Raw genomic sequence first — 14,330 nt, 5'->3', positions numbered from 1 at the left:
AGCACATGAGTAAGAGAGCTGCTCATTTTCCCTGAGGAAAAGGGAGGAAGGAAGTCCAGAATTAAAGCTCTTCCATTCCTACTGCAATTGGAACATCCCTTCCCCCAGCCAGTCATCAGCCCCGACACCTCTGTGCTTTCAAAGGATGTCAGAAGCGAAGGGCTCCCTACCCTTACTCACCTACACCTTCAGAGTGGCTTTCTGCACTCGTTGCTTCTGTGGGAATTGTCAAAATCAGAGAGTTTTAGGGAAGCTACAAAAAGCAGACCTCAGAGACAACAAAACTACAATTAGAGCTAAGCAATAGCCGTAAGATTTATCACCAGAAAAATTATATAAGAAGTAGAAAAACAAAGACAAATAGAACAATAGTCTGTATATTAACACTTGTCTAGAATAACTCCCTAAGCTACAGAAAAGTACATCTAGCAAGATATTAAGAAGTTCCAAGCTTAACAATAGAGCTCTGTGCATTGTGTTTTAAAGCTTACAAACAAGTATTACATTCAAAATAAGGAAACACTCTTTTAACAAAAAATGCATGTACTTCTAGTAGTTAGATACAACTACTATCAATATGCTTTTGTTTTGTGTGATTAGTCAAAAAACTTTTGAAGTAAGTTGTAACATTAAGTTCTTTGTATGCTACCAAAAATGTAGACTACTACTGTCTTCCCATTGTCATAACCATGTCATAAGACTAATGCTAAAAAAGAAACTTAACACGCGTTCCACAGCAATCCCATCCCATTCATAATTTATACATAAACCCCCAACCAACAATAGCTTCCAGCATGTAAAGGCCAATCTGCAGCAGCTGTAGCTGCAGAATGCACATCATGTTAGAAGCCAACTCTTGAGTGTCTGGACAGGAGATACAGTTCTTCATCTTTCCCTTCTGAAGACAGACACATCTTTCTGACATCCCATCACTGCATACTCACTTCACTTTATTGGAGCCTTTGTTTGCTGAAAGCTGAAATTATTTTGTTGGGATTTTTTGTCTCATTCCTTTTTCTTCCTGGGAGTATCCCCCTTGTCTTCCCTCTAGCAGCAAGAATAAAAACAGGGAAAAAAATTCACTCAGGTCTTGGAAGTTCACCTAAAGTACAGACCAGTACAGCTCAGTTTGATCGATTCTGGATTAAAACAGAAAAAAACAGCACACTGGAACTCCCTCTAGAGGAGAAGCATCACGGCTCTACTGCCAAACTATGAAGGGGAAACTCCACATGGGTTTTTCAAACACCACCTTGGTCATTGTCCAAACCCACTTCCTCTAGCCCCTCTCACCTTCTTTTTGGGGGACTCCTCAGGACTCCTCATGGCTTTCCTCTTCACGTCTGCCTCCCTTGCAGGCGAGAACAACTTCTTCTCCCCAGGAGGCAAGGGCACCTTCCCTTTGTGCAAATCCCCAGGCCTGTGGCCACTGGGCATGAAGGCATCATACTCCTGAGCATGTCTCAGGAGACTGGGCTCCAAAAAGCCTTTGGTGTTGACCTGGTGGGAGCCCTTTCTCTTCTCAGAGGCCTTGTGAAGTGCTGGCTTCAGGCCTTTTTTGTCGGTGGCTTTTGGCTTCACTGTTTTCTTGACTTGGGGCTGGTTCTTGCAAGACTGGTCTGTGACCTGCAAAAGACCAGCCTCACTCTCTACCTTCCAGACTCTCTTGGATTCGTCATGTACCTGGGACATACTTGGCCTTTTGATACCTAGAGTGTTCTTGGGCAAGGCCTCCTTGGTGTGCACAGGAGGCTTCAGAAAGCTGGGCTTGGATGTAACATCAGATTCGTGGGCAGGCTTGGCCACTTGGCCACAAAGCTGGGCAGGAACCTTGGGCACGTGGGCAAAGCTCTTGTCAGGCTCCTCGTGCTTCCTGTTCTCAGAGGGTTTTTGCACTCCCAGCTTCAGGCCTTTTCAGAAAGCAGGTTTTGGTTTCTCTGCTTCTTGGACTTACAGCTTGTCTTTGGAGGACTGGTCTCTGACCTCCAACGGACCAGGCTCACTCTCCAGCTTCAGGACTTTCTTGGATTTGTCATGCTCCAGGGGCTCGCTGGGCCTTTTGATACCCACAATCTTCCTGGGCAAGGCCTCCTTGGTGTGCACAAGAGGCTTTAGAGAGCTGGGTGTGCTCATACCATGAGATTCCTGAGGAGCCTTTGTCACTTGGCCATAGGTCTTGTGAAAATGCTCGGTCATTTGGCCAGAGGTCTTGTGAGTGTCCTCGGCCACTTGGGCAAAGGTCTTGTGGACATCCATGGCCACTTGGCCACAGCTCTTGTAAGAAGGCTCCCTTGCCTTGGACTGGTGCTGGCAGGAATTGCTGCTGATGCCCTGCTCCTGCTTCACACCCTCCTCACGTCCATGCCCATGGGCAATTTCCATGGGACCCTCTCTTTGTACTGCTCCTCACTTTATCTGGGTCATTAGGTTGTCAAGCTGCCACTTTTTAGAAGCTGATGGCTCAGGTTGCCAACAAAAGAGAAAAGAAGGATTCAAGACTGATGCCTTTTTGGCTCTTTCTGTCCTAGCACAGCTCCCCAGAGCCCAGAGACTCTTGCCCAGAAGTCTGGCCTTTGGCCTGTGAAGAACTGACTCTAAACTAACAGGCCACAGGCACTAACTTGCTCCTTGAGCACCATGGATGCACATGTGATGAATAAAATTCATAAACCAGTCAGTGGCAAATGCCTAAGCCTTCACTGGAGTGAGAGGGGTCTTGCAAATCAGTATTTCCAGGACAAACCGGGCAGAATTTGGTAACGGAGGAGAAGTACAACATCTGCGTCCTTCCTAAGACACCAGCCCTGCAGTGGGCAAGGGGCTGTGGAAGCAGCCTCTCCATGGTCTCTCAATTCACCTCACATGCGGGCAGGTCCAGCCCCCTTGGAAGGTTATCCTGCTCACTGTCACAGGAGCTGGTCTCTCTGTCACAGACTGAGGAGCTGTGGCAGTCCCTGGTGCTCTCTGACTCCGAGCTGCTGGGCTGTGCTGGTGCCATCCTCTTGTGCTGGAACTGGAGAGCTCTGCCAGGCCACCAGAAGACAAAATTAGGAAGCAGCAGGGGGGAAGGTTACTTACTTATTCCACTGACATGGCAGCATTCAAAACTAAAACTGAGCCCTGTGTTTGGGCACTGGGAGCAGAGGGGAGAAGGCCAGAGGAATACATTGCCGTGCTCAAAATACCAAGCACCAGAATAAAAAAAAGCTTGGAAATTATCAAACCTTCCACTCACACCCATTCAGACAAACATACACAATTCCCATAGGTTATAGAAATGTTGTCTTTATCCCACTCTACAACTAGCTATATTCTTAGCATATAAAGTGAGGTTTTTAGACCGTCCATGTGAAATACTATATTTCTTTGTGTTTCTTTTTAAATAAAATACCTCCAACACTTTTTTGAAAACTTCTACTTGGGCAATGGAAGAAAGTTTTACAACGAAATAACTTTAAAATGTCATCAGTAGATCTACACAGTTTAGGTAGCTGTAGCTTTACTTGTCCTGCCTGGCATCAAAACCATATCCAGGAATGATCAGATTCAGCTGGTATCCCTTAGCATTTCTACCAGCTTAATCTATTGTCAGTAGGTTGAGGAGTTCAAAGTGTGACAAGATGTTAAGCACCACAGATTAAAAGAAGACAAAAACCTCAGTCTGGTACACAAAGACTGAGGTTTTTTCTCTTCGCTTTTATTCTGTTTTGGTTTGAATCGCAGTCATTGTCACCATGACATGGTTGAGTGCACTCGGCCTTGCTGCGTTAACGATAGGACTTGATGATCTTCAAGGTCTTTTCAGACCTAAACAATTTAGTGAGACCTTCATAAAACAATAACGTTTCTGTTGGTGAAAATTCCCTGCAATGAAGTTTTCTGAGAAGAATCTGACTGATAAGCCAAATTTTTGTATATTCCAGGTTCTTTTAAGTACCTGCCCAGCAGAGATGAGGACAGAGTCTGGTTACTTACGCTGCTCTTGGCTGAGAACTCGGCAAGGTTTCTGAAGCTGTCCCAGCCTGCTCTGGAAAGCAAAAATTAAAAAGTTGCATTTATATGCCTCCCTTGTCGCGTATTTTACCCTGTGGTCTGTCAGCACCAGATGAGAGAGTCACTTTTTTCTAGGGAAGGGTATGCCACCAAGATTGTTCATCACTCCAGGTGGGAGTTTCCTAACTAAATACTGCTGGTCCTCTGCTGAACAGCTACCTTAAGGTCTAGGTAATGATTGGTTACAGTTTCTTAAGCCATTCCTAAATTCATCCCTGTTCAGCAAAGCAGAGGAAATCACGCTGCTGAATCAGTGTAAGCATTCTATGGTCTCTGCCACAAATAACATTAAAAAATTACCTGTCAGCACACAAAGAACTGCGTTTTCTTTGCATTTCTACTTACTCTGCTTCTGTGCTGCAGATCCATCAGGTTGAGATTCCTAGAATAAAAGGACAAAGTAGCTTAGCATGTAGCTAAACAACACAGCTACTGACACCAAGACTGTGTTAACGGCACGTTACGGGCATGTGCACTTTTGAATAAATATTTCTAAAGCATTCCAAGAGCTGCCAAAACTCTGAGCTGGATTTCTGCTAAGCAGAAAGATCTCTTGTATTTAATCAGAAGCCCTGGCATAAATGGGCTGGGTCACCTTTGTTGCCGATGGAAGTTTGGAAGTCTCTGCTCTAGCTGGCATCTGAAGAGGTGACAGTGAGCTGCTCATTTCCTGGAAAGAGAGGGAGAGAAGCAGCTCTCAAAATGTATTTTTGTCCCCACTCATTTCGTTAACGTATGCAAAACATAAGCAAGCACAGAGATCTTCTATTTAAGAGCACTTACCCTCAAAATGTCTTCAATCAGTGGCACATCAGAGGGCTTCTTTGCCTGAAACAAGAACAAGGGAAACAGAAGGGGTTTGTTTGGGTTTTTTACTAATCAGCAAGAACTCAGCAAACCTTCGCTTACCAACAACTCTGTAAATGCATTGCAAGTGTACTAAGAATATAATTAAAGTAAGGATGAAAAGCCTATCTAAAGGGGAGTTAATAATGGAGACCAGGCATGGAGAGAGCTGAACCCAGAAATGTCAACTCCTCCTCTGAGGTGTTTGTCTTCCCTTTGGAATCTGGCAGTCAGGGAGCACTGTTTCCATTTCTACTCCTACTTCTCTTTGTTACTATTACTATTTTTATTTATTATTAATATTATCACTATTATTATTATTACCATCGTTATCATATCCTTATTATCACTATTTTAATAAGGTATGTTCTTGTAGTCTGCTCCCTTTATGGAACTGCATTTTCCTTAAGATGCTGTTGAAGCAGTTGAGCCTTGCCTGCAAAGGCACAGGCTGCCTCTGCATGTAAGAGTTGTGCATAAAGCCTCAGGAGTTAAAAAAAAAACAGTTAGAAATAAGAGTTCCCAATTCTCCTAAGACAGTTCACAAGTGACAAGAATATTTGTCATTCACACAAATAAAATCAGACTCTTTCTTGTAAAAAAAAAAAAAACCCAAAACACCTGGGTATGATGGAACCCCACACAAGGTGCAGTTTCTGCTTGGTTTCTAACTCTCAACACTGTTTATGGTCAAGGAACTGAGGCTGGCCTCCAGGCAGGCTCCTTCTGCCAAGACTGAAGTTCTGCTCAGCAGAGAGATCTCTTGTAATTTATCAGAAGCCCTGGCCAAAATGGGCAGGGTTACCTTTGCCTGCAATGGAAATTCGGAAGTCTCTGTTCTAGCAGGTGTCCGAAAAAGTGGCAGGAGAGATGACAGAGGGCTGCTCATTTCCTGGAAAGAGAAGGAGAGAAGAAGCTCACAGGAGTTTTGCTGATGGACACAGAGGCAGTTTCACCCTTCCCAGAGTCAGAGGGATCCACCTCCCCATGGATTTGTACTGGCTTTCCCATGGAGATCTGGTATTGAAGAGCACCCACCTCCAGTATTCCTTCAGTGGACTGCTCATACATGTGCACGATGGGCTGAAACAAGAAAGAGGGAAGCACTGTGAGTTTGTTTGGGTATTTTACTCCTTGATACCAAACAAGCATGCGCTCAGCAAACATTTGCTGACCAACAGCTCTAGAAATGTCTTTCAAGTCCATTCATAATGAAATGCTAATAAGGAATAACAGTTCCATCTGAAGGGCAGTAAGGAACAGAGACCAGGCAGAGCAAGAGCTGAAACCACCAGTCACCTCCTGCAAGATCAATGTCTGGCTTCTCTGGCAGTCAGGAAACACCGTTTCCATTGCTAACTTTTATTGAATATGGTTAAGAAAGTCTGTTTCTGCAGTGTGCTCCCTTCATTGAAAATCAATTTCCTTTAGTTGCTATTGCAGCAGCGAAGCTTGGCCTGCACAGGCACAGGCTGTCTCTGCATGTGAAAGAGTTGAGCAAAATGTGTCATTAGTTAAGAAAAAACAGTTAGAAATAAAAGTTCCCAATCCTAGAGAAATTCCCAGTTCAGTTCTAGAGAAGGAGGAATATTTGTCATTCACCCAAATAAAATCAGACTCATTTTTCTGAAAGATAAAAAAAAAAAAAAAACAAAAACAAAAAACAGAACAACTTTGACCAAAATGCAACCCTTGCAAGGTGCAGTTGTTATTTGGCTTCCAGTGCAGAACAGTCAGGTAACTTGGGCTGGCTCCAGGCTGGATCCTCCTGCCAAGATCGAGCTTTTGCTTGGCAAAGCACTTGACCATCATCACTTGGGCTCCTGGAAAGACATCCTACTACTTATTACACACAACATTTGAACACAGAAAAAGGTTCAGGCCTTCAGGCACAGGAGCTTTTCTGAAGGACTAAAGCAGAGAGCACAAACTTCAAACTAAGCCCAGCTAATGGACCGGCTCTGCAAGGTTGCTTTGATTCTGGCCAGGATTTGATTCTGGCACAAGGAAAGCACCCACACATGGAGCTCGTGCAAGATAGAGCAGACTCTTCATCTGTTTTCAGCCAACTTCAAGGCAGGTGTCCTCATTCTACCTGAGAATAGAAATGCTCTGGAGTTGTCCACAAATTCTGTTTCTTGGCTCCAGACTTTGCAAACTGCAGGGGAACACAGTTTGACTTGCCCTTTTTTTTTTTTTTTTTTTTTTTTTTTTTTTTTTTTTTTTTTGTTTGGATGGGATTTTTTTGACGCTCCTTTTTAAACACACTTCAAGGAAGATGCCACATTCCTGTTCCTTTCTGCACGCTGACACTCCCTAATTGGGCCCTGCCAGGAAGTCTGCCAGTGCAGGCAGTACAAGGCTCTCTGTTGGGGTTGAGGGATTCTTAAAGACCGGAACAAGAAGGTTGGCTTTACAAACAGCTTTGCTCAGGTGCTGGGAGAAGAGGTAAAAGCTGGCACAGAAGGACAAGAGATACATCGGAGCTTCACGTGTGCTGTATTTTTAAGGCAACTCACAGTTAATTTGGAAAGATGCCTTAAAGAGACTGGGGTGACACAGGAGAGTGAAGGTTCTGCTTTGGGGAAGAGAGGACAGAGCTGTTCAGTGTCGCTGGAAAGGCAAAGCGAGCCCCTGCACGGTTATCCCCTGTGGGCTAAGTCACTCTGCACAGCATCTGCTTAGCTATTCAGGCTGGAAGCCTCAAGTTTTCCATGCTGCCAGGAAAAGAAGCCATCAATACGGAATTCCCAGCTGCAGGTTGACACATGCCTTAGACATCGAATGAGCCAAAGTCCTGGCCTGGAAGAAATGGCTGTGCTCTGTGTCAAATCATCCTTGGTGCAGCATCAGCTGAGCCAAGGCAGAGCAGCTGGAGAGCACGTGTGCAGTGAGTAGGGACCAAAACACGGGAAAAGTGGGTGCTGAAAGAGGTGAGCGGACCGTCCCATGCCCAGCAGAGTTAGGCAAGAAGTGCAGCCTCACCCCTGAGCCTTCTCCCTGGGTTTAACTTCATTTCCTGCTCTTCTGATGCTGCAGTCCATGAGCTGGGATTCACTACTTGGTGTGTCCTTGGAAACTTTGCGAAGCTGGCTAAAAATGATGGAAATGAGCAGTGGTGAAACAAGGTTGAGAGCTATTTGGGGCTGCTTCTTGCTGCCAGAATTCCCAGGTCATCCTGATTTCAGATGATCAGAAATCTGCTAGGCCACTGTTATTGAATGTGAAAGTCTCTGCCAATTCAAACTCCCTCTTATTTGGAGCTGCTCAGCTTTGGCAGTGATGTCTAGTAGAGACGTTGGCATGAATGGCAGGATATAGGCAAGCTTTTAAGAAATGCTTAGGTTATATGTACACCATGATCATGAATTTGCTTCTCTGGTCCAGAGCATCAGAAGATTCATTCCAAACTGAGAGGAAAAATGTGGTGCTGCCAGCACTGCCGGTCATGACTGCTGCACAACGTGCACCAAATTTGACCACGACGACCCAAAAGAGACCCAGAACTGCGACTGATGACCTGGACCTGCCTGCCGTGGATAACCCTGCCATGAGCCAGTGTCTTGGTTTGAAAAGACAGGAGTCTGTGAAGGAAGGCAAAAGACTCCTGTGAAATGGAAAAGGTAAACCCCCTCCTTCCGAATTATCACAATTTCAGAATTAAAAGGGCTCTCAGGCAAAGATATGAGAATGGGAATAACAGTTTTTTACTAGGAAGGAAAAAAACTAAATAACAATGCAATTTAGCACAAGCAAAAAAAAAAAACAAAAACCACTGGCAGAGTGAGAAAAAAACCTGACACCCTGAGAAGTCAGGGTGTTGATAGTAGTCCGGCCAGATGGTGGCTGCTCCTCCTGGAGCGGCAATCTGCAGAAGGGTGTAGGTCCTTTCTGAAGATGCGGCGAAGGAGCAGCTGGGCCTGGTTCCTGATTCCTCTGGGAAATCCGGCGAAGAAGGCTGTCTGTTGCCTCAGAAATGCTTGTTTTATGGTGGCAGGGATGCTTGGCTCCTCCCTCTGGGTGGAGCATCTCACAATGGGATGATGTAACTAGTCTTACCAGCCACAGTAATTCAATAGCCCATTAACAGGAGATTATCTTCCTGGCAGTGTCATTGTTCTTGAAAGAGATAAGAAAAACTGCCTAACTCCCAACAGATGGCAAAAATAGACTACATGCTTATTTTACAAGCCAGGACATTATCCACCCCTTATTCTATTTCCATCTGTGTCACAATGAAATCTTATATTCACTTCTCACTTAAGACCAGGTTTCCCTGTGGTACACAACGGGTTTCCCCATCTTTCTGCATTACCCACCAAGTGTAACCAGGTCCTTGAGCAAAAACAATCCCACGGATGGGTTTGTCTCTGCCTGAGGTGGGATTAATCCAAACAGTTTTCCCTAAAATACCCTTCATATGTACCACAGGGACTTTATCTCCATCTACTGTGTGCAAGGGTTCAGACTGGGCAGGGCCAGCTCGATTGATGGATCCTCGGGTGTTGACCATCCAGGTTGCTTTTGCCAGGTTATTTTCCCAGTTTCTAAATGTTCCCCCACCAAGTGCCTTCAGGGTAGTCTTAAGGAGTCCGTTGCACCGTTCAACTTTGCCGGCAGCTGGAGCATGATAGGGGATATGATATATCCATTCGATACCATGTTCTCTGGCCCAGGTGTTGATAAGGCCGTTCTTGAAATGGGTGCCGTTGTCAGATTCAATTCTCTCAGGTGTGCCATGTCTCCACAGGACTTGCTTTTCCAGGCCTAAGATGGTGTTCCGGGCAGTGGCATGAGGTACAGGGTAGGTCTCTAGCCATTCTGTGGTGGCTTCCACCATGGTCAGCACGTAGCGCTTGCCTTGGCGTGTCTGGGGCAGTGTGATGTAGTCAATCTGCCAGGCCTCCCCATAATTGTACTTGGACCACCGCCCCCCATACCACAGGGGCTTTACCCGCTTGGCCTGTTTGATGGCAGCACATGTCTCACAGTCGTGGATAACCTGAGAAATACTGTCCATGGTTAGATCCACCCCTCGGTCTCGTGCCCACTTGTAGGTGGCATCTCTGCCCTGATGACCCGAGGCATCGTGAGCCCATCGAGCCAGGAACAACTCCCCCTTATGGTGCCAATCTAAGTCTATCTTTGACACTTCTATTCTCGCTGCCTGATCTACCTGCTCGTTGTTTCGGTGTTCCTCATTAGCCCGACTTTTGGGGACATGGGCATCTACATGACGGACTTTCACTGTTAGTTTCTCCACCCGAGAGGCAATGTCTTTCCATATATCAGCAGCCCAGATTGGTTTTCCTTCACGTTGCCAGTTGGCTTTCCTCCACCTTCCCAGCCAGTCCCATAGAGCATTGGCTACCATCCATGAATCAGTATAAAGGTAGAGCTTTGGCCACCTCTCCCTTTCAGCAATGTCCAGGGCCAGCTGAACGGCCTTGAGTTCAGCAAGTTGGCTCGATCCATCTTCTCCTTCGGTAGCTTGTGCAACTTGTCGTGTGGGGCTCCATACGGCTGCTTTCCACTTCCGGTTCATCCCTACGATGCGACAAGAACCGTCAGTGAAAAGAGCGTAACGTGTTTCCTCTGCTGGTAGTTGGTTATAGGGTGGAGCTTCTTCAGCTCTTGTCGCTTGTACCTGCTCCTCATCGTCAGTGAGACTAAAGTTTTCACCTTCTGGCCAGTTCGTAATTATCTCTAAAATCCCAGGGCGATTCGGGTTTCCAATACGGGCGCGCTGTGTGATGAGAGCAATCCATTTGCTCCATGTGGCGTCGGTGGCGTGGTGGGTAGTAGGAACCTTTCCTTTGAACATCCACCCCAGCACTGGTAGTCGGGGTGCCAGGAGGAGTTGTGCTTCCGTGCCAATCACCTCCGAGGCGGCTTGAACTCCTTCATAGGCAGCCAAGATTTCCTTCTCTGTTGGGGTGTAGTTGGCTTCGGACCCTTTGAAACTTCGGCTCCAGAATCCCAATGGTCGACCTCGAGTCTCACCAGGCACCTTCTGCCAAAGGCTCCAGGACAGGCCATTGTTCCCGGCTGCAGAGTAGAGCACATTCTTGACCTCTGGTCCCGTTCTGACTGGGCCAAGGGCTACAGCATGAGCGATCTCCTGCTTGATCTGGGTGAAGGCTTGTTGCTGCTCAGGGCCCCAGTGGAAATCGTTCTTTTTGCGGGTAACCAGGTAAAGAGGGCTCACAATCTGGCTATACTCGGGAATGTGCATCCTCCAAAAACCTATGGCACCTAGGAAAGCTTGTGTTTCCTTCTTGCTGGTTGGTGGGGACATAGCGGTGATCTTGTTGATGACCTCAGTGGGAATCTGGCGCCGTCCGTCTTGCCATTTCACTCCCAGGAACTGGATTTCTCAGGCAGGTCCCTTGACTTTGCTTTTCTTGATGGCGAAGCCAGCTTCTAGCAGTATCTGGATGATCCTCTTACCTCTCTCAAACACTTCTGCCGCTGTGCTCCCCCACACAATGATATCATCGATGTACTGCAGGTGTTCTGGAGCCTCACCCTTTTCTAGTGCAGTCTGGATCAGTCCATGGCAGATAGTGGGACTGTGTTTCCACCCCTGGGGTAGTCGGTTCCAGGAGTACTGCACGCCCCTCCAGGTGAAAGCAAACTGAGGCCTGCATTCTGCTGCCAGAGGAATGGAAAAAAACACATTAGCAATATCAATAGTGGCATACCACTTCGCTGCCTTGGACTCCAGCTCGTACTGGAGTTCCAGCATATCCGGTACAGCGGCGCTCAGCGGTGGAGTCACTTCATTTAAGCCACGATAGTCCACAGTCAATCTCCATTCTCCGTCAAATTTGCGCACAGGCCAGATGGGGCTGTTGAAGGGTGAGTGGGTTTTGCTAACCACTCCTTGGCTCTCCAGCTCACGAATCATCCTGTGGATGGGGATCACGGCATCTCGATCCGTCCGATACTGCCGGCGGTGCACTGTTGAGGTCGCAATTGGCACGAGTTGCTCTTCTACCCTCAGGAGTCCTACTGCAGACGGGTTTTCTGACAGTCCAGGCAAGGTGTTCAATTGCTTGATGTCCTCTGCCTTTACAGCAGCTATGCCAAATGCCCACCTGAGTCCCTTCGGGTCTTTGTAATAGCCGTTCCGGAGGAAGTCTATGCCCAGAATACACGGGGCCTCTGGGCCAGTCACAATAGGATGTTTCTGCCACTCCTTCCCAGTCAGGCTCACCTCGGCTTCCACCAGGGTCAATTGCTGTGATCCCCCTGTCACACCAGCAATGGAAACAGGCTCTGCCCCCACATGTCCCGATGGTATCAGGGTACACTGTGCACCAGTATCAACTAAGGCATCGTATTTTTGTGGCTCTGATGTGCCAGGCCATCGGATCCACACCGCCCAGAAGATCCGGTTTTCCCGTGCCTCTCCCTGGCTAGAGGCAGGGCCCTTCTAACACTGGTTATTATTCCTCTCCTGGGTATACATACTAGAGGTCCCTTCAAGGGGATCTGACAGATCGTACCCAAAAGCTTGGTCATGGGAGGTTGAGGCTACCTTCACCTTGGTGGAACTCCCCCGGTTAGAGTTTCCCTCCTTGAGTTGACGGACCCGTGCTGCCAGGACAGAAGTGGGTTTCCCATCCCACCTCCCCATGTCTTCCCCGTGGTCACGCAGGAAGAACCACAGATTAGCCCTTGGGGTGTACCCTCTCTCTCTAGCTGGGGAATGTTGGGGTCTGACTTTGGGGTCTGTGACTCGTATGGGTGCTGCATTAACCTTCCTCATTTCCTCCCTCATCTCTTCTTTGAACTCCTTAATCACAGCTGAGATATGAGCCTGCATTGGGCCATTAATCATACTCTCATAATTCCTAAGTTTGTTGGCAACAGAGCCTACTGTCTCTCGGTTAGTGTCAGCATCAATTGTTGCAATGGAAGTGGTGTACTGAGATGGCCCAAGATTTGCCAGACTCCACAGCATTTGCCCTGTGCACCTGACCTTGTCGGGGTCATTATTATGTTGTCCATCCCTCCCAAAGAGTACCTCTAATACTGCCACTTCCCTCAGCTGTTGGATCCCTTCCTCCAGGGTCTTCCAGCGCATTCTATGGTGGTGCTCCTGCATTCTCTCCCTGTGGACAAACCTCTCTCTGACACTCATTAAAAGCCGCTCCCAGAGAGAAAGGGATCCTGGCTCCCTTACAAAAATCTGATTCATACCTGAGTCCTGGGTTAAGGGTCCCAAGTTCCTTGCCTCACCACCGTCCAGCTGCACGCCTGTACCCATAAGGTCCCAGACCCGGAGTAACCAGGTAGTATAAGCCTCACGCCCTCGTCGCACAATGTCTTTGTGCAGATTACGGAGACTTTCGTACGTCAGGGACTCGGTGATGATTGCAACCTCTGGCTCCCCTGTGGGTTGTGAGGGCCCTCCCCTATCTGGGTGCTCTGCTTTCATCTTAGACCTCCTTGTTTCTACCGGGGCAACTGCTGCTGGCTGTGACTGCCTTTGTGGTTCAGCTGGAACCTGGACAGTTGTAACATTTGTGGGTTCCACAGCTGTACTATTAGACTGTCCCTCTTCAATGCAAAGGGCGGGTTTCTCACCAGCTGGTGAAATGCACTCCTTCAGCATCTCTTGCATCTCCTGCATCTCCTTAACCAGCACCCTCACCCAATCTGGGTGGTTCGTTTCTGAGGCAGGCTCTGGGGCAGGGTCAGGCTCTGGAGCAGCAGCATCTTTAGTCTCTGGTGTAGGTGTCAGGGTAGTTATCCGGGTTAATCTTCTCTTATCTCTGAGTGCTAAACATAACAGGCATATCAGCAACACCACCCATTGTATGATATCATTAGCACTTAGAGTGGATCTTAACCCTTCGAAAACTGGTGGAGCAGACACAAAAAGATGGTTAAAAGGTTGGGAGAAAGTTTCCCCCCGTGTCATTTCCTCACAGTAGGTACCATTATTAAAGTAACTCCAAAAACATGCAGTTAGTGTGTGATAGCTCTGAATCCATGTACCTGCCATCCAGAAGAAATTAAAGATCCATGAATCCTTCACCCAGAGGACAAACTTGATAACAGACACAGTAGCCTTAGTTATAGGACCCATATTTAGATAAGGGCCTGTAAATGGGAAGTATACACTTGCGACCACATGCCACCCAAACCAGGGAAAACTAGACCACATGGTGGTACTTAAAAATTAAATTACCTAAGAACTGTTAATCCCTTTTTTTCTCAATGCCCTCGAGCCCCACGTTGGGCGCCAAAATCTGTCTTAGTTTGAAAAGACAGGAGTCTGTGAAGGAAGGCAAAAGACTCCTGTGAAATGGAAAAGGTAAACCCCCTCCTTCCGAATTATCACAATTTCAGAATTAAAAGGGCTCTCAGGCAAAGATATGAGAATGGGAATAACAGTTTTTTACTAGGAAGGAAAAAAA

At 47.1% G+C, this 14,330-nt stretch overlaps 1 protein-coding gene and 1 long non-coding RNA gene across 3 annotated transcripts; both read right to left on the bottom strand.

Moving 5' to 3' along the window:
- Positions 1-2,741: 2,741 nt before the first annotated feature.
- On the bottom strand, positions 2,742-5,748 carry LOC137466572 (uncharacterized). Of its 2 annotated transcripts, XR_010995220.1 has the most exons (5): positions 5,521-5,748; positions 4,649-4,881; positions 4,399-4,435; positions 3,976-4,027; positions 2,742-3,023 (listed from the first exon to the last, which is right to left on the bottom strand). It is a non-coding gene; the product is annotated as an uncharacterized lncRNA (long non-coding RNA). The 2 variants fall into 2 exon arrangements; XR_010995219.1 differs by lacking the exon at positions 5,521-5,748 and having other exon boundaries at positions 4,649-4,927.
- A 3,400-nt stretch (positions 5,749-9,148) lies between these two features.
- On the bottom strand, positions 9,149-12,654 carry LOC137466569 (uncharacterized). Its single transcript, XM_068178274.1, has 2 exons — positions 12,000-12,654; positions 9,149-11,913 (listed from the first exon to the last, which is right to left on the bottom strand). The coding sequence occupies exon 2, from the start codon at positions 11,195-11,197 to the stop codon at positions 9,149-9,151; it is 2,049 nt and encodes a 682-aa protein (XP_068034375.1). The 5' UTR covers positions 11,198-11,913; positions 12,000-12,654.
- Between the last annotated feature and the right edge of the window lie 1,676 nt (positions 12,655-14,330).

This window comes from Anomalospiza imberbis, unplaced genomic scaffold, assembly GCF_031753505.1.
Source record: "Anomalospiza imberbis isolate Cuckoo-Finch-1a 21T00152 unplaced genomic scaffold, ASM3175350v1 scaffold_288, whole genome shotgun sequence".
Classification (NCBI taxonomy): domain Eukaryota; kingdom Metazoa; phylum Chordata; class Aves; order Passeriformes; family Viduidae; genus Anomalospiza; species Anomalospiza imberbis.
Note: the sequence above shows the minus strand (reverse complement) of the source record. Positions and strands in the feature narration are given on the sequence as shown.

Bases quoted from the DNA above. Each gene is read 5' to 3' on its own strand.
- LOC137466569 (XM_068178274.1), bottom strand. From the start codon at position 11,197: ATGTCCCCACCAACCAGCAAGAAGGAAACACAAGCTTTCCTAGGTGCC.